General features: G+C 40.7%; 1 protein-coding gene across 1 annotated transcript in view; it reads right to left on the bottom strand.

Annotated features, from left to right (window-relative positions):
• Window positions 1-2543: 2543 nt before the first annotated feature.
• The window catches only part of CDC42SE1 (CDC42 small effector 1), a 36019-nt gene continuing 17469 nt past the window's right edge, over window positions 2544-21093 (bottom strand). The window contains exons 2-5 of the mRNA XM_069950489.1: window positions 14192-14449; window positions 8097-8207; window positions 7825-7910; window positions 2544-4473 (exon numbers count right to left, since the gene is read on the bottom strand). Of these exons, the coding sequence (XP_069806590.1) occupies window positions 7836-7910; window positions 8097-8207; window positions 14192-14245 (240 nt within the window). The 5' untranslated portion in view covers window positions 14246-14449 and the 3' untranslated portion in view covers window positions 2544-4473; window positions 7825-7835. The remainder of the gene's footprint in view (window positions 4474-7824; window positions 7911-8096; window positions 8208-14191; window positions 14450-21093) is intronic.

The following is a 21093-nucleotide window of genomic DNA, read 5'->3' as shown; positions in this document are numbered from 1 at the left end:
TGAAGTAACAATGTCTTTTTTATAACGATCAGTGTTTAGACGGAACAAAATATCGTTTGAAAAAATCGTTATTGCAATCATTTTGAGATCACTTAAGCCTATCTCATACATGGGGTGGGTCGGTGAAAGACTTTTTAGATGAAGCGATCTGCGCATTTTCCGTGAACGACCAACGACCATTTGAGAACTTGTTGAAAGATCACGATGACCGATTTATGGCTCGTCGCTTGATCGTTCACTGTGTTTACACGAACCTATTATCGCTCAAATGTGATAGTTATCGTGAAAATTCTAACGATAATTGTTTCGTGTAAACGCAGCATTACACGGCTCGATTATCATTTAGCAAGGGCTGTATGTATAACGTTAGTGATGTCTGTGCAGCCCTTGCCCTAAACTGTTCATACATTACCTCTCCACTCTCCCGGTCTCCTCCTGCCGCGGTGGTCCCGGCCAGTGATTGGCTGAGCGGCCTGTCAGTTTAGAGAAGCTACAGCCGTGGTGCTGGGAAGTGAGCAGAGGGCAGGAGAAGACCGGGAGCGTGGACAGGTAATGTATGAACAGTTAATTCAATCCTTAGCCGTCGGCCGCTCATCACTACGTGTAATACATGTGGTTAGGTGTCGTTGGCCGATGATTTAAGGTATGGACCTAAAAGTCGACAATCGTTTCATTGGCTGATTGTTGTATCTATTGCACGGAGCGATAATCAGCTGAATCGGCCTCATCCGGTTATCGCTCCATGTACTGGGGCCCTAACAGTGGCTGGTTGTCAATCACAGGATATGTAATGGGCGCCATGACACAAAGTTTCCTCCTGCTAAGAGTCTGCAGATGGTCCAGGCAGAGACAGGAGATGTAATGAAGTGGCTGCCTATACCTGGATGCTGGACAAGGAAACTAGATCAGCCAATTCTTTCTACTGGTCGTCTGTCTGTGCCGTCCAGGGCCTGATCACTGTGTGTCCTCATATAACCACTAGAGATGGTCGAACAGCAGGAATCGATTTTAAATGAAAAGCCAATGGTTCAAGTTCGAACGAACCTGAAAATTCACGCTGTTCGATCATCCCTAATAATCACCACTCCTAACAGCTCCGTCACAGCGGCCTGGCCTAGATGGCGGGCATACGTTGACACGACAATCAGGTCCCCTCTTAAAGTCTGTCAAGTGCCCAAAATGAGTACATCATAGAGCCTCGACTAGCAGTCAATGCTATCTCCTAAGATGTACACTACCCAGAAGTGGCCTCTGAAAGCCTTTTTTATAGGGTAAGGCTATGTTCACACTACGTAAAAGTACGGCCGTTGTTGCCATCCGCAACAACGGCCGTACTTTGTACGGTGTTGAAAACTGCCTATTCTTCTATGGAATCCCGGCCGGAGCGGATACACTTAGTATATGCTCCGGCCGGGATCCCATGCGGCGCCACAAAGAACTGACATGTCAGTTTTCTGTGGCCGCAATTCAGTGAATTGTGGCCGCAGAAAGACCTGTCGGTTCACACAATGAAGCGAGCAGCTCCGGCCGTTTGCTTCATTGTGTGCTATGAGGGTTCTGATGCGGGCACGCACGGATGCGTCCGCATGTACCGCAGTACCGGCCGGGATGATCTTTTCAGAGACCGGCCGTTCCGTGACCCGGCCAGGTCATGGAACGGCCAGTCTCATACGCAGTGTGAACATAGCCTAATACTAACGATAGTGAAATCTTGCGGCATACTGCAACTTTGTTCTGTTTATCTCCGTCACCAAGTTCATATTTTTTTTTTCAACCACACAAACACATTATAGAACAGAATTGCATTTATTGTGACAGACAGATCTCATTTACAGCAGAACTAGGAACAACAGCTCTCTACACAATGACAAATGAATCGATATCGGGATTGGTTCATAGATCTGATTAAATAGAGCGACTCAGGATTTATCTACGGGAAAAAAAAAAGCTGTATCCAAGCTCCCGGAACAGTCCTGCTATTCCGGTCATAATCACATTATAACAGACCAGCTGCACACTAAGAGTCTATGATGTCTGTAGAAAAGCTAAGAACATTACAGAAGATCTAAGAGATCCCTCGAAGTGACATCCAAAAACAGACATTACAAGGGGTGGCGTCTTATTGTCTCCCGTTGCTTTTTTTCCGTATATTATATGGCTGCGGCAATTATCTCGCTGTCATTGTAGAAATACTGAAGTGGATAGATGGAGTGGCAGGCTTTTACATAGAGGCCAGGAAACAAAACGAAAGCTAAGCGAGAGGGGGGTTTTTTAGAAAAAAATAATAAAACCTATAAAAACGGATTTTATTTATATAGATATTTAAAATTGGGAATGACTCCTTCAGGACAACAGGTTAGAAGAGCAAGGTGTGGATAGGTGATTGAGGAAAGTGCAATACGGAATCTCAAAGAGGTTGTATGGAGACATATATATAGTCATAGGGGGAGATTTGTCAAACATGGTGTAAAGTGAAACTGGCTCAGTTGCCCCTAGCAACCAATCAGATTCCACCTTTCATTCCTCACAGACTCTTTGGAAAATGAAAGGTGAATTCTGATTGGTTGCTAGGGGCAACTGAGCCAGTCTCACTTTACACCATCTTTGATAAATCTCCCCCATGGTTCCCAAATGGATTTAATAAAACTTAATAATGTGCTTTCATTCAGAATTTTTGGCATGTCCTGATCCCAGACAACATCTCAAGGTCCCAACACCGCCGCCTCCATATGTTCCACAATGGGCAGAGTTCCCTTCCCCTCCCTGTGCTGGTGATGGGTATGAAGGGGGCTGGCTGTCCGGCATATAGACTAAAGCCCCTATTACACAGGGCGATGTGGAGAGCGCTCGCTTTCTCCTCATTACCTTGCCCACTGCCGGCGCTATTACACACGCCGACAGTGAGCGAGGAGGTGCAGGTAAATGCCGGGGGGGCTGCCCGGGCGATTGTCAGATTGTCCGCGCAGCTCATAGGAGAAAGTGGCGGTCTGCTGCTGCCGCTCCTATTACACAGAGCGACGGCAGATGCTGTATGTCCTGCAGGAGGTGGTGTATTCATTTCAGTCTGACACAATGCTCTCCGCTGCCACCTTTGTCTGTGACAGGAACTGTCCAGAGCAGTAGAAAATCCTCATAGAAAACCTCTCCTGCTCTAGACAGTTCCTGACATGGACAGAGGTGGGAGCAGACTGAAAAGAATACACCACTTCCTGCAAGGCATACAGCAGCTAATGAATACTGGAAGACTTTTTTTTCTTTAACAGAAGTAAATTACTGACACCAGTTTATTTTAAAACTTTTTTTCCCTGGAGTACCCCTTTAACTTTAGGGCAACAGCAAAACAACTTTAATAGTCCCAGACAACCTCTTTAGTTGTCCAACGCATTTCATCTCGTTTTTAAAATAAACTATCCAAACCTTATTCTTACATATTGAGCCTTCATTAGAGTCTTCATCAAGCTATTTATATATTTTAAACATTTTTTTTTTTTTTTTTTAAATTTTAGTTAATACTAAAAAGCTTTAACATTAAAATAAAAAATTTTAAATTGAAAAAAAAAAAAAGTTTAGGTGGAGTTAGTTCTTACGAGGTGTTTTTACTATATAGAATCTTGAGTGGGTCTACGGTGAGGGAAGAGACTCCAGTTACTAGAGTAGCGTTCACTAGTCCGTCAGTAGAGTGTCAGCTTCTCGCACCGCGGTCTGGTGGTAGAGGTAGTAGATTGGCCTGTATTTGGGATTGTTGCATTTTAATCATTGTATTTTCCTTGTAGTTTTTTTCGGCAGTGTGGACAAATCCTCTATGACACATATCAGCAACCTAATGTCATAGCTGATATGTTATAAAAAATATACAAAGCCATTTGTACAGAGTTTATAACTTGTGCTTTGCACAATAATTATATATATATATTTAAAAAAAAATTAAAATTTTTGTGTTTTTTTTTGTTCAAGTTAATCACGGTAATAAAATAAAAACACATTCTTAGCTCCTAAGAGGCTGATTTATATAAAATACTATGTAAGCAGGATCCTATATGATGACAAGTCTAAAAGAATGGGGATAGCCAGAATTTAAAAAAAATTTTTTTTTTCAGGTGTGAAGAATGTTGGAATGTCAAGTCGTGGAGAAACGTAGTTTGATTGTACAATATATCTAGGAAGTGCTCTCAATTTCACAATCTGGCATCACTTCAATCATTCCAAAAAAACCATAAAAGCGATAATCCATGGCATAACTCATACAGAAGGAATTTCCTCAAAAATGAAAAAGCTATCATAAATTTATAATATTCTAGAAAAATATTGCACATTCTTCAGATATTTTTTTTTATCAGTTCTCCAAAAAATGTTTTCAGGAAGAAAAAAAAAACAAAACTCATTTTGTTTGGAAGGTTGAATAACTTATCCAGTGATTGCAGCCTTGTGCTTTGTTCCCGCTTCTCATGAAGGCTTCTTAAATGTGCTTGATCCCTGAAATAAGAAAAATGGAAAAAAGAAAATTAGATTTTTTTTTTTATTAGAGGATTATTATATATTGCTTTGAATAGTTTGGTTTCTTAAAGGGATACTATCATAAAAGGTTAACCACTGTCCACAGGATAAGGAATATTTAGATGGTTAGAGGGGGGGGGGGGGTCTGTCCAGGATTTAAAAAAAAAACCTAGTGATTGGTGAGGGTCCAAGCAGCTGTACACCCCCTGTATGAGCTAGTTATCCCATATCTTGTAGATTTGATGATGAAAATCCCTTTTAAAGTGACTCTGTACCCACAATCTGTCCCCCCCCCCCAAACCGCTTGTACCTTCAGATAGCTGCTTTTAATCCAAGATCTGTCCTGGGGTCCGTTCAGCAGGTGATGCAGCTATTGTCCTAAAAAACTACTTTTAAACTTGAAGCCTGTGCCAAATGGGAGTTTCTGTGCCCTAACTTTGCACCACCCCTCCGTCCCTCCTCCCCACCCTCTTCATCATTAGGAATGCTCCAGGCAGATTGCCTCCTATTCCCCACCTGTGTCAGCCCGGAACATGGGCTGGATCGTTAATCACCCGTGCAATGTTCAGCATGAAGAAAATGTTCCAGTGGCATTCCTAATGATGAATGAAGAGGGTGGGGAGGAGGGACGGAGGGGTGGTGCAAAGTTAGGGCACAGATACTCCAGTTTGGCACAGGGCTGCAAGTTTAAAAGTTGTTTTTTAGGACAATAACGGCATCACCTGCCAAACGGACCGCAGGACGGATGTTGGATCAAAAGCAGCTATCCGAAGGTACAAGCGGTTTGGGGGGGGGGGGGGGGGTCAGATTTTGGGTACAGAGTCGCTTTAAAGGGGAACAATGGAGGGAGAATAAAGGTTTCCAAATCAACTGTTGTTGGAAAATTATACAGATTTGTAAATTACTTCTATTTAAAAATCTCAAATCTTCCAGTACTTATCAGCTGCTGTATTTCCTGCAGGAAGTGGTGGATTCTTTCCAGTCTGATACACTGCTCTCTGCTGCCATCTCTGTCCATGTCAGGAACTGTCCAGAGTAGCACAGCTTTTCTATGGGGATTTCTTACTATGGACAGTTCCTATTACAGACAGAGGTGGCGGCAGAGAGCACTGTGATTGACTGGAAATAATACACCACTTCCTGCAGGACATACAGCAGCTGATAAGTACTGGAACTCTTGAGATTTTTAAATAGAAGTTATTTACAAATCTGTATAACTTTCCGGAGTATCCCTTTAAATTAATTCATTAAGAACAAAAGATTGAATATCTTTAAATGTTTGTCGCTATGCCTGATTGCCTTATAAAATGGTGTCATCTGTAACTGTTACATCTGATTCAGCTTCGCAGTAATAATAAATGATGAGATGACATTGTATCCTCAATGTAAATGTCACAGATGTTCCAGATGAAGGCGCTGCAGCACAAGAAACAATGCATCTGAGCTGGCGGTGAACGCACGCCCCCGTGTTCTTCAGAACTGGAATGTTAATCCATTTAGAAGTATTAAGGGTTTGCTAATTGCAAGGTATTTAATCTAAGTCAATTACAGATACAAACCAAATCAAATTAGTAATTCTCTGCAATTTGAGCAGAAACTATGTATTAATATTCAAAGAGAACAAACAGCTAATAATATATAAAGATGTTATGTATCTGTACAGAGCGGCAGCACCAGGGGAACACTGCTAAATGTCTGCTCTAATAATCTGGAAGGAGTGTTATACAGAGCTCAGTGCTGTCTCCTACCGGGTAATGGACTTCTTATGACCTGCTAAGTACTGAATAATATTGCCTCCTATGGACAAGACTGCCTCCACTGTAATAATGCCTAAACGAATATAACTGCTTTAATACTGCCCCTATATATACAAGAATATAACTACTATACTACTACTCCTATATACAAGAATATAACTACTATAATACTGCTCCTATATACAAGAATATAACTAATATAATACTGCTCCTATATACAAGAATATAACTATTAGAATACTGCTCCTATATACAGGAATATAACTACTATAATACTGCTCCTATACACAAGAATATAACTACTATAATACTGCTCCTATATACAAGAATATAACTACTATAATACTGCTCCTATTTACAAGAATATAACTACTATAATACTGATCCTATATACAAGAATATAACTACTATAATACTGCTCCTATATACAGGAATATAACTACTATAATACTGCTCCTATATACAAGAATATAACTATAATACTGCTCCTATATACAAGAATATAACTACTATAATACTGCTCCTATATACAGGAATATAACTACTATAATACTGCCTCCTATATACAAGAATATAACTACTATAATACTGCTCCTATATACAGGAATATAACTACTATAATACTGCTCCTATTTACAAGAATATAACTCCTATAATACTGCTCCTATTTACAAGAATAAAACTACTATAATACTGCTCCTATATACAGGAATATAACTAATATAATACTGCTCCTATATACAGGAATATAACTACTATAATACTGCTCCTATATACAAGAATATAACTACTATAATACTGCTCCTATATGCAAGAATATAACTACTATAATACTGCTCCTATATACAGGAATATAACTACTATAATACTGCTCCTATATGCAAGAATATAACTACTATAATACTGCTCCTATATACAGGAATATAACTACTATAATACTGCTCCTATATACAGGAATATAAGTACTATAATACTGCCTAGTATATACAAGAATATAAGTACTATAATACTGCCTAGTATATACAAGAATATAACTACTATAATACTGCTCCTATATACAGGAATATAACTACTATAATACTGCTCCTATATACAAGAATATAACTACTATAATACTGCTCCTATATACAAGAATATAACTGCTATAATACTGCTCTTATATACTAGAATATACCTACTATAATACTGCTCCTATATACAAGAATATAACTACTATAATACTGCTCCTATATACAAGAATATAACTACTATAATACTGCTCCTATATACAGGAATATAACTACTATAATACTGCTCCTATATACTAGAATATAACTACTATAATACTGCTCCTATATACAGGAATATAACTACTATAATACTGCTCCCTATATACAGGAATATAACTACTATATACAGGAATATAACTACTATAATACTGCTCCCCACATACAAGAATATAACTACTATAATACTATATCCAAGAATATAACTACCATAATACTATATCCAATAATATAACTACCATAATACTGCTCCTATGCTGCTAGTTCATTGACATTAATGTAACGTTTTGCATACAGCGGTGTCTTACAGTGTATACAGCTACAAAATCCTGGAGTTATTCCATTGTCTATCGCGGCTACCCTTTGACCTCATTTGTTCTTGCATAGGACCCGCCTGTAAAACAAGACGTCCACAAATTATACAATGTGGTGGTCAGGTACCTTATATATAACTAGTCTCTGTCTGGATTGTTTCTTTCTAGTCTGTAATACTCTGTAGTATTACATAGCAGCAGTATAGCGGTATAGTGGCTGCCCCATCACCGGCTCATGTGACCAGGACCTATAAGAAAGCACCTACCATAGGAAGCCCATCCCCCGCCGCCATGTCTCCGGACCCGATATGTGTCAGATGCACAAAGTTCATTGGTTCTCCTATCATGGAGCGATCAATTCTCCTCCTCTTCTTCTTCTGCATCAAACAAAGCACACGGTTAGATGACTGCATGGGAATTAGATTATAAGGTAATCTAAGGTGTATCTAAGCCTATCATGTGTGATACCATGCAATAAACCCGCTACTCCTAGCTTTTCATATGTGATACTGTCTGATGGTCTAACGTATCTAAGCCTATCATGTGTGATACTGTCTGCTGAGCTGATCTATCTAAGCCTATGATGTGTGATACTGTCTGCTGAGTTGTATCTAAACCTATCATGTGTGATACCGACTACTCCGCTTCTCTATCTATGATTATATTGTGTGACACTGTCTGTTGAACTGGTCTATTTATCCGTCAGGTTTGATACTGTTTGGCAAACAGTGTATCTAACCCAACCCTGTGTGATACCATGCTGCAGATCCAGTGTATCTAATCCTCTAATTTCTGATACTTGTTGCTGATCAATGAATCTAAGGGGGCCTTTACACAGAGAGATTTATCTGACAGATTTCTGAAGCCAAAGCCAGGAACAGACTATAAACAGAGAACAGGTCATAGGGGAAAGACTGAGATTCTCCTCTTTTCAAATCCATTCCTGGCTTTGGCTTCAAAAATCTGTCAGATAAATCTCTCCCTAAGCCTGCGTCAGTTGTACTGCCATAGCCAGTCATTTGTGGTGCTGCCTTTAAAGGGGTACTCTGGCAAAAATCTTTTTCTTTCAAATTAACTTGTTTCAGAAAGTTATATCAATTTGTAATTTACTTCTATTTCAACATCTCCAGTCTTCCAGTACTTATCATCTGCTGTGTATGCCCTGCAGGAAGTGGGATATTCTTTCCAGTCTGACACAGTGCTCTCTGCTGCCTCCTCTGTCCATGTCAGGAACTGTTTTCTTTGGGGCTCTTCTACTGCTCTGGACAGTTCCTGACATGGACAGAGGTGGCAGCAGAGAGCACTGTGTCAGACTGGAGAGAATAGACCACTTCCTGCAGGACATACAGCAGCTGATAAGTACTGGAAGACTGGATTTTTTTTAAATAGAAGTAAATTACAAATCTATATAACTTTCTGAAACCAGTTTATTTGAAAGAAAACCATGTATCTTATCCTGTGATGTACAATTATGTCTGCTAATCTGGAGTAACTAAACCAGGCATGGGGAACCTTCGGCCCTCCAGCTGTTGCAAAACTACAATTCCCATCATGCCTGGACAGCCGAAGCTAAAGCTTCGGCTGTCCAAGCATGATGGGAATTGTAGTTTTGCAACAGCTGGAAGGCCGAAGGTTCCCCATCCCTGATCTAAACCATGTGTGATACTATATGGTGAGCAGTGTATCTAAGCCTATTTTGTATGACAATGTGCTGCACAGCTTGTGTATCTAAGCCTATCTTGAATGATATTGTATTACGGAGCCTGTGTATCTAAGCCTATCTTGTGTGATACAGCCTTCTTAGCTGAGTACATGCGTGCTATCTGTGACACCACATGGTGCAGACACGTGGACAGGCGCAGCGCACACAGACACACGTGTACCCAGCTGATAGTATACAGGACATGGGTTAATAGTTAATGCCTGGCCAACACTGATACTGTATCAGCCAAACACTGTCTGCAAAACAACATGGCCGCCGTGAACAAGAGGAGTAAATATTACTTAGTACTGATAATGTGCCCTTGTAGTGAGGCCTGAAATACTCTGCGTGCTGTGAAGGTGGTGGGGGTACGGCCTGGCTGGGGATGGGGCTTCCTGTTTTCACCACATTCTGTTTCCTGTATCTGAACACTGAAGAAAAGTGTTTCTCAAGAACATCCTTGAAGGTATGGTGTATATATATATATATATATATATATATATATATATATATATATATATATATATATCCTGTACAGTACCAAAGAAATCACCCAGCCTTCCTACCTAGCAGTATATTTTATAGTATAGTATGAATAAGAGGTTGTCACGGCTCCGCCCCTATTCATCTCTGAAATAGAACCTGCTATCACTTTAGGGTGAACTCCCCTGAAATTATCCTTCTTTCAAAACAACTGGTGTCAGAAAGTTATATAGATATGTAATTTACTTCTATTTAAAAATATCCAGTATTTATCAGCTGCTGTATGTCCTGCAGGAAGTGGTGTGTTCTTTCCAGTCTGACACTGTGCTCTCTGCTGCCATCTCTGTCCTTGCAATTGCAAATCCCCATAGAAAACCTCTCCGGCTCTGGTGGCAGCAGAGAGCACTGTGTCAGACTGAAAAGAACACACCACTTCCTGCAGAACATACAGCAGCTGATAAATACTGGAAGACGTGAGATTTACAAATTACAAATCTATATAACTTTCTGGCCCCAGTTTATTTGGAAGAAAAATGTTTTCGCCGGAGCACCCCTTTAATGCTGCCCGAACCATCAGTCATCAGGGTGGTCCTTGCTGGCTTTTCTACGCCCCATCTGCCTTGATTGGTGGACATCTATCTACTCAGACACACAGAGACCTGTCAATCATCGCTAGTGGGGTGAGGAGAAGCTGTAGGCAACCTCCCGAATGACTTGAGGTTCAGGCAGAAATAAAGTGGTGACTACTTCCCCTAAACTCCAGCAAACATACAATATATGTACAATTAAAGGGAGGCTCCACCTTACATGTTTCATGTTTTTTTTCAGAGACTTTTTCTAATTTTAATTTTTTCTCTCTATATTGTAAAATAATCCTGAGAACTTGCAGTTTTTATTCTCACCACTTGGGGCTAAAACTAAGCTGAGACTTCCTGTTTTGCCTGTACTGATAAGAGGAGGCTGCTGTAAAGTGATCTGTACAGCATCTACACCGGTACAGGAGACAATAGCAGCTTCCTGTGGAATGACCTCTTCACAGGTCACAGAGCACGCTCAGTAATGTTTCACATTCATCACAAGGGGACAGAGTCTATCTATTGTCATCTATGTCCATGAGTCTTGCTGTAAAGCATGTCAGTAAATGCTGTTAAAAACAGCCCAGGCAAGATGGCTGCCCCCATAAAAATGTACAAAGAGTGAAATAAAAAAAAAATTACAGTCAGAAAATAGAAACAGATTAGAATGAAAGACCATGTTTTAGTATCTGACTCCAATCAGTGAAAGAAAATCTAGGTGACACATCTCCTTCAAAGGCATTTAAAGGGGGTTTTCACTCTTAACATAGTGTTATCCTGGCCCTTTAATTCGCCCATAACAAGGTAGGGTTTGCCAAGTTTGTAACCTGCTGCAAATTTTTCATTAAACACATAACATTGTGTGCCGCTAGCCCCCGGTGACCGTGACATGACCCCAATCACTGGCAATGCCCCCTGGCAGTGAGATGGTGAGATTTACTGGCACAGAGGAAAGGACTGATGTTTTCACAGTGGGAGAGGAGGGAGAAGAGGAGGAGGAGGAGGAGGAGGAGGAGGAGGAATACCAGGAGGTCTGGTGGGAATGTGGACGACTCAAGACATTCCTTATGTGAGCCAAACAGTCCGTCAATTATTAATCTGTTCACTTCTGATGGTTAGGCCGGGAGTATAAGCACTAGATTGCAGTTTTATAAGTGCTTTGTATTGCAATATTATGTGTATGTTGCATTGTGGTATTATAAGTGCTTTGTATTGCAGTATTATGTGTATGTTGCATTGCGGTATTATATGTGCTTTGTATTGCAGTATTATGTGTATGTTGCATTGCGGTATTATATGTGCTTTGTATTGCAGTATTATGTGTATGTTGCATTGCGGTATTATAAGTGCTTTGTATTGCAGTATTATGTGTATGTTGCATTGCGGTATTATATGTGCTTTGTATTGCAGTATTATGTGTATGTTGCATTGTGGTATTATAAGTGCTTTGTATTGCAGTATTATGTGTATGTTGCATTGCGGTATTATAAGTGCTTTGTATTGCAGTATTATGTGTATGTTGCATTGTGGTATTATAAGTGCTTTGTATTGCAGTATTATGTGTATGTTGCATTGTGGTATTATAAGTGCTTTGTATTGCAGTATTATGTGTATGTTGCATTGTGGTATTATAAGTGCTTTGTATTGCAGTATTATGTGTATGTTGCATTGCGGTATTATATGTGCTTTGTATTGCAGTATTATGGGCATATTGCATTGTGGTATTATACGTGCTTTGTATTGCAGTATTATGTGTATGTTGCATTGCTGTATTATATGTGCTTTGTATTGCAGTATTATGGGCATATTGCATTGTGGTATTATACGTGCTTTGATATTATATGGACTTTGCATTATATACACTCTATATAATGGTATTATATGAGCTCTGCAAGGCAGCAATACATGAGCTCTATTAGCAGTACGATATAAGGTCTGTATGACGGTATAATATGAGGTCTGTATGAGGGTATAATATGAGCCTTTTATGTCAGTATCACATGAGGTCTGTATGATAGTATTATATGAGGTCTGTATGATAGTATTATATGAGGTCTGTATGGTAGTATTATATGAGGTCTGTATGGTAGTATTATATGAGGTCTATATAATAGTATTATATATAAGGTCTGTATGGCAGTATTATATGAGGTCCGGATGATAGTATTATGTGAGGTCTGTATGGCAGTATTATATAAGCTCTGTATGATGATACTATATGAGGTATGTATGACAGTATCATAAGAGGTCTGTATGGCAGTATTATACAAGCTCTGTATGACAGTATCATATATATAGTCTGTATAACCGTATTATATAAGCTCTGTATCATGGTATTACATGAGGTCTCTATGACAGTATTATCTAAAGTCTGTATGGCAGTATTATATGAGCTCTGTATGTTAGTGTTATATAAGCTCTATATGATAGTATTATATGAGGTCTGTATGGCAGTTTTATATGAGGTCTGTATGTCAGTATTATATGAGGCCTGTGTGATGGCATAATGTGAGATCTGTATGGCAGTATTATATGAGCTCTGTATGTTAGTGTTATATATGCTCTTACGGCAGTATATTAGGTCTGTACGGCAGTAATATGTGATGTCTGTATTGGAGTATTATATGAGGTCTGTATGGCAGTATCATATCAGGTCTGTCTGGCAGTATTATGTGATGTCTGTATAACAGTATTATATGAGTTCTGTATGGCACTACTTAATGGGCTCAGTTGCAGCTGTCAGTACAACCCCTGTTATTTGAGTGGAAGAAGAACAATAAGACCCCCAGCATGGTTCCCCTCTTTTGTTAGGTAACAAGGGGGTGCCCAATGCAGGTTCAGACACATGAAAAGAAGAATGAGGCAGCTACCCCACCAGTAGTACCATGGTAAATGTAGGTACATATACACAATGACTCTGCCCCCCTATGTTGTTAGTATCGTGGGGTCTCAAAAGGAAGTTTTTTATATTTCATGGCCATGATCCTGAGCTGAGCCACCTCTATAGACAAGGCCAGCCCCTTACATAATGGGGAGGTGGGATGGGGGAGGGGGAGGGTTTGGGCCTTTTTAAAGCCTAAAATTACCCGTAATGACTCAGAAATGAATATTTCTCTGAAGTTTAGATTTTATTAAGTGGCTTTTAGATTCGGCATAATCCGCCAGCCATCAATCACATGCAGTATTTTGTTGTGTCGCCTGAAGTGTTCAGCAGCAAGTCTGATCACAATGTCTCCCTGCAGGCGGCAGATGTGGAGAGGGGGTCACTTCATGCCTCCAGTCCCTCAGCCGAGAATGAAAACATCTGCTGTGAATTCCTATATGTTACTGAAGGCAAGTCCTGGAGAAGCCCTTTAATATTACTGTAGATGTCTATAAAGGGGGCGTGGCTGTGACAACCCTGTGAGATTTGAAATAGGTAAAGCAAGGATAAACTAATAAATCAATACACAAGCCCTATGCTATGGGTGGTTATATTTTCCATAGTTACCCAGAAGTGTTGACATAGTATAAATGAGTATTATATAACAACCATAAATAATGCCGCTCTATTGATTCCCGATATGCAATCTTTGACTGACAGGGACACCTTTCGACTTACCGGTTGTGGCTTTTCTACGACACAACAGCCTAGTTTATGCCAAAAGTCGCTCATTTTTGAGACTTCCAGCTTGGTAGGAATTCTGCGTGGCCAACGGCTGGAGACCCGCAAAGTCAGATCTAAAGAAGTCCTCCGAAGTAAGGGGGGGGGGGCAAGCCCAGATTACTCCATCAGACGGCAATTCACAAATGACAGCTCATGAAACGTTAATGTGCGGCTTCTGTTCTTGCCCACAGGGAGGGAAAAGTCTTTATTTTCCTGAAATTCAAAAATATTAAATATTTAAATTAGCAAAATTTAAATTTAATTTAAAAAAAGGATGAAAGTTCAAATAAAAATGATAAAAAAAAGTAGAAAAATTTAATACATGTTTGGGAAGAAAAAACCCCCATAAAAGTTAAGAAAAAAACTTGAAGGGGATTTTCCGATTAAAATCTACTTCCACAGGAGGAGGGGACAAGTAAAGGCCCTATTATACTAATCGACTATGGGCCGTATTCGGACGATATCGGCCATTACAGACGGTAATCGTCTTCTGTAATAAAAGACAACGATCAGCTAACAGGCACCAGGTTCGCTGATCGTTGTCTTTCAACATGTTGAAAGCTCAACGATCTAGATCTAGAGCCCCTGCTCTTACCCGGACAGGTTGGCGTTCGTTTGCTCCAATTTACGGGTGATTTAGGGGCTTTAGAGATCGCGGGGGTGCGACCTCCGTGCTTCCCAGATCAGCCCCCGGCTCCTTTGTTTTGAATACATCCGCAGGTCGGCATGTGCTGTACTCATCTCTCTCTGGCGGCTCTGGAAGGTGCTAACCTGCGGCTCAATTCAAAATCAAGGAGTCAGGATCAATCTGGAGAGGGTTGGGGGGCATGGGGGTCGGACCTCCCACCATCCCTTATTTCTCCCCTATCCTGTGGATAAGGGACAAGTAGGTTCTAATCAGAAAACCCCTTTAAACAGCCAATGTTTTTGAATATTTTTGGCATATATTTCTTTAGAAGAGGAGTCATATAAAATCAAGTTAATGCAGCTCCAATAATTTTTCACACAGTTTAGTGCTCCGAATTCCACCGAGTTACACCATCCCAGCAAGCAACAACCAGGTCTCGACCTGTCGTCCATTGGGGGTCGGGCCGCACCCTATTGTACTTGCATCATCAAACACCCCAAGTAACCCTGGTACAGGAAGTTACCGCGTACAGGAAGAGCAGAGCTGCACAAAGCCTTCACTTCATCCAAGTGGTTTGTTGTTTTTAAGATGTGATGGAAATAGAAAAAAAATTGCAAGGTCCCTTTTGGGGTTGAAAACAAAACCTCAACACGTGGTCAGTCGGGTATGACATTTATAAGGGTGAGACTTCACGAAAAGGTGTCACAATTACATGCACAACTGTAACTGGAAGACTCCTGGGACGATTGTAATACCTGGTCCAAGCAGCTTGTGTTCTTACTTATGGGAGGCAGCATTATAGTAGTTATATTCTTGTATATAGGAGCAGTATTATAGTAGTTATATTCTTGTATATAGGAGGCAGTATTATAGTAGTTATATTTTTGTATATAGGAGCAGTATTATAGTAGTTATTGCAAACGTAGTGAGAGTTCCGACCGGCACTAACTACAAGGTACACCTGTTACAGGAGAACACCGGGGCTGGAGTCCAAAACACACTGGCTGTATCTATACCACTGAGCGGCGGTGCAGAGACAAAACAAGCGGGATGAATGATGAAGGGTCAAGAAACAGAGTCTCGCACTCACCGGGCTAAAGATGCAAGTGGTTTATTGTCGATACATCAGAGTCAGCGTGGCGGGGAGAGGGGAGATGGCGGAGCAGGTGTGTTCAGCAGGAGCAACAAATGTTTCACGCCAACCACGGCGCTTCGTCGGGCTAGGTTCCTAGCCCGACGAAGCGCCATGGTTGGCGTGAAACATTTGTTGCTCCTGCTGAACACACCTGCTCCACCATCTCCCCTCTCCCCGCCACGCTGACTCTGATGTATCGACAATAAACCACTTACATCTTTAGCCCGGTGAGTGCGAGACTCTGTTTCTTGACCCTTCATCATTATAGTAGTTATATTCTTGTATATAGGAGGCAGTATTATAGTAGTTATATTCTTGTATATAGGAGGCAGTATTATAGTAGTTATATTCTTATATATAGGAGCAGTATTGTAGTAGTTATATTCTTGTATATAGGAGCAGTATTATAGTAGTTATATTCTTGTATATCGGGGACAGTATTATAGTAGTTATATTCTTGTATATAGGAGGCAGTATTATAGTAGTTATATTCTTGTATATAGGAGGCAGTATTATAGTAGTTATATTCTTATATATAGGAGCAGTATTGTAGTAGTTATATTCTTGTATATAGGAGCAGTATTATAGTAGTTATATTCTTGTATATCGGGGACAGTATTATAGTAGTTATATTCTTGTATATAGGAGGCAGTATTATAGTAGGTATATTCTTGTATATAGGAGCAGTATTATAGTAGGTATATTCTTGTATATAGGAGCAGTATTATAGTAGTTATATTCTTGTATATAGGAGCAGTATTAAAGTAGTTATATTCCTGTATATAGGAGCAGTATTATAGTAGTTATATTCTTGTATATAGGAGCAGTATTATAGTAGTTATGCGGTTCAGGGAAGAAAAAGAGCGCTGCACCTCACACCTATAGCTGATACTAGTGCCCCTAGGCTAAATAAAAAAAGTCTGGATGAGGTGCTGGCCAGGTTCTGGTGTGGTGTTTTTGGGTCTGGTCCTGTGGCATGGGGGTCGCAGGGCCGTCCCATGGCCCCCGTTCCCTGGCTGTGCACGCCTGCGGGGTTGGTGGCCACTGACTGGCACGGTGTGGACTTAGTGTAGGGACCCATGTGTATCAGATACCTGCACGATGGTACATGGGGCAGTATGGCTTGATCAATTCATACACAAAATTCTGATGTGTTTTTTATTTAGCCTAGGGGCACCAGTATCAGCCATAGGTGTGAGGTGCAGCGCTCTTTTTCTTCCCTGAACCGCATTATAGTAGTTATATTCTTGTATATAGGAGGCAGTATTATAGTGGTTATGTCTGATAGGTCCAAGGGACATAGAGAGTATGCTGGAATTGTAGCTGCACCTGGATATGTTACGCTGACAGACTTAGCAAGTGATATATTGCACTGTACAAGGAGAGTGCAAAGTGAGGACACCATCAAACATCTCTTCATATCTCAGCTTCCAGGACCCTTGTGATATATAGGATATTGGGGTATGCTCAGATTGTAAGTTGAGTGATGGTCACAGGTCTTGATCTTGCAATTGGTTTTCATAAGACGCCTCATTGAGGACAATGAATAATAAACGCTGCTTTGACCACAAACATGACCTGGTTTTTCGGCTAGGAAGGCATCCTGCCTTCTTCCTTAGGAGCAGGGGCAGAGCGGGAACTGACTGGTGTACACAATTGTGTCTTTTGTGCATTCATGTTTGTTGAACGGCAGCCACCATTCCCCCAACTGCTCAACAAGAAGCGACAATAGACTCGTTTCACTGCAAGGCCAAAAGGAACCTCTTCAAAGTCACATGGAGGGAGGCAGGAAATGGCCGCACTTATCTCTATGTGCAGTCAGATGATAGTAAGTGCCATACCCTGCAAATATTACATCCAAGTAAGGAAAGTTTATCTTCCAGAAACCTCCACAAAAGAACCTCACGTCCCTCATCAAAGACGGCCATGTTTATTCCATAAACTGATGCTTGACAAGTCAATACGGGGCAGATTAGGAAGTAGGTTGCGGTAAGGGCTCGGTATGATCTCAGTATTATTCTAGAGCGTGGCTGGGAATTACCCTTGGCCTTGGGTTGGAATGTTATCATATTACTTTACTTATAAAAGGATAGTCCTGGGATCACAGTAGTGACATCCCTTTACTTATATATGGACAGACAGTCCTGATTTGAGTCTAATAACCTCATTGTGCTCATCATAGGACAGTCCTGGCATAAGCCTAATGGCATCACTTTATTTATATAAGGACAGTCCCAGTTTGAGCCTAGTGAAATCACTGTGCTCATCATAGGACAACCCTTGTATGAGGCTAGTGACATCTCTGTACTTAAAGTGAATGTACCATCAAGTACACTGCTTTGAGTTTCTTACATGAATGGATTGGTTGCCAGCACAGGGATGCCAGCGACACGTTTTTTTTTTTTTTGAACCACCACTCAGTTCCCACGCGCCGGCCTAGCATAAAGCATTGGGGGTGGGCCTGCCGGCCCCCCACTGTGATGAAACCCCCTCCCTTTGTGACGCCAGCCTCCAGTGCTTCATGCCAGGGAATAGACCGATGCTGTGAGTGGGAACCAAGCATCGGTTCAAGAAAAGGACCACTGGCATCCCCACACGACACCAACCCTTTCTTATTAACTGTGCCCAATGGTCTATTCGCTTTGACATAGGACAGTCCCGGTATGAGGCTAGTAACATCACTTCATTTATATAAGGACCATCCTAGTTTGGGCTGAGTGTCATTGTGTTCATCAAAGGACAGTCCTTGCATGAAGTTAGCGACATAATGGTGCTTTAAGAGGATGCACCATCATCGGGGAAGCCCGTGCCGCGGTCCGTATTTTGAACCGCGGCCCAGTTCCCGTGTACGGCGCCGTTCCAACAATTGTATTCATTGGTTCAGTAAAAGCTTCAAGCAGGGAGGCCACCATAGGGAACATGGACCCCTTTAGGTGTCACACTATTGGGCAGACCCATAAACATAGACTGCAACAAATGGTTAAATAGATCCTGATAGAATTTAGTATAGATTCCAGTTGTCAGGCCCTCCGAGTGTTGGTGTCAACTTCCCGGTCATATTAATCTCTGCCTTAGTTAATATGTTTACACTGCACTTGAAGGACATCGATAACAGCCAGCACACTACTGAGGACTCCATAACTTTACGAATGGTTGAAATGTACGAAAGGTCCGTAAGACTGTATATAATGTGTAAATAAGAGGACAAGCTCTTGTTCTTTACTTCAATGTTCAGATTCTGATCATTACTGGGCAAAATCGATCATATTTGGGTACCAGTTGCCATTATAAAATCATAAAAGTTAGGCTGGGTTCACACTGCGTTTTTGCAATCCATAATTATCATCTGTTTTATGCAGAAAACGGAGGAAAAACTGATGAAAAAATTGATTTATTTGTGTTTAGATGTGTTTTTCCATTGACTTTCATGATAAAAAACGGATCAAAACACATCCATTTTTATTCAACCCTTTAAGGACCGTGCTAACTTTCGTTTTTGCGTTTTCGTTTTTTCCTCCATGTGCTTAAAAGGCCATAGCACTTGCATTTTACACCTACAGACCCACATGAGCCCTTATTTTTTGCGTCACTAATTGTACTTCGCAATGACAGGCTGAATTTTTCCATAAAATATGCTGCGAAACCAGAAAAAAATTATAGTGAAATTGAAAAAAAAAAACACAATTATTTTTCTTTGGGGGGGCTTCATTTTTACACCGTGTGTCCTATGGAAAAACTTATGTTATTGTTATATATGTTCCTCAAGTCATTACGATTAAAACGATATGTAACATGTATAACTTTTCTTGTATCTGATGGCCTGTAAAAAATTAAAACCATTGTTAACAAATATACGTTCCTTAAAATGGCTCTATTCCCAGGCTTATAGCGCTTTTATCCTTTGGTCTATGGGGCTGTGTGAGGTGTCATTTTTTGCGCCATGATGTGTTCTTTCTATCGGTACCTTGATTGCGCATATGCGACTTTTTGATCACTTTATATTACATTTTTTCTGGATTTGATGCGACCAAAAATGCGCAATTTTGCACTTTGGGATTTTTTTGCGCTTACACCGTTTACTGTGCGAGATCAGGAATGTGATTAATTAATAGTTCGGGCGATTACGCACGCGGCGATAGCAAACATGTTTATTTTTTATTTATTTATTTTTATTTGTAAAATTGGAAAAGGGGGTGATTCAGACTTTTATTAGTGGAGGGGATTTTTTATTAATAAAAACACTTTTTTTAACTTTCCCTTACAGTAATATGAAGCCCCCTGGGGGACTTCTATATACAGAGAACTGATCTCCCATTGAGATCAATCCTGTGTATATAATAGAGCAATGATCCATCAGATCGGTGCTCTATTATAATGGTCTGCTGCAGACCATCTGAATAGATTGCCGAGCCGGGATCAGCGTCATTCCGACGCTGAGCCCCGGCCGGCTCATTAGAACGGATCTCCCCTCCGTGATCGCATCTCGGGGGGGAGATCCCCCACTGGACACCAGGAAGAGGGGGCACAGCTGCTATTCAAATGCAGCTGTCAGCTTTGACAGCGGCATTTGAATAGTTAATTAGCCGGCCGCGGCGATCGGCCGTCATGCGTCGTTAAGAGGTTAATGGACCACACCATTTTTGATCCATTTTTTTATAATGGAAGTCAATGGAAAAACAGATAAAAATGAATTCACACAAATGCATCCGTTTTTTGCATATAACGGATGAAAAAACGGATTGCAAAAACGCAGTGTGAACTTTACCCTGAATTTACGGCTTTATGTATGGCATCTTCATGGGAATTCCGAGATCTAATGATCATTTCCAGCTGATGTTCGGGATTCATATGTTAGTCATTATAAGTAACAAAAAGACAATGAGTCAGTGGACTGTCTTACACTAGATGTTAATCATGGGAACAAGGGTCATGCATCTCCTCTCTCCTCAATAGGATGGAAAGAGTGAATAGTAAAGATGGGACAAGCCTTCCGCTCCCAGGATGATGGGTTATGGTGGGCAGAACACCTCAATATGATCTCTGCTACGTGGCCTCTCCTCTACGTACACCCCTGTTTATATGGATTATGGCTGT

This window comes from Dendropsophus ebraccatus, chromosome 13 (assembly GCF_027789765.1).
Source record: "Dendropsophus ebraccatus isolate aDenEbr1 chromosome 13, aDenEbr1.pat, whole genome shotgun sequence".
In the NCBI taxonomy this organism is placed as follows: domain Eukaryota; kingdom Metazoa; phylum Chordata; class Amphibia; order Anura; family Hylidae; genus Dendropsophus; species Dendropsophus ebraccatus.
The sequence above is the reverse complement of the archived record's forward strand: the minus strand, read 5'-3'. Positions and strand labels throughout refer to the sequence as shown.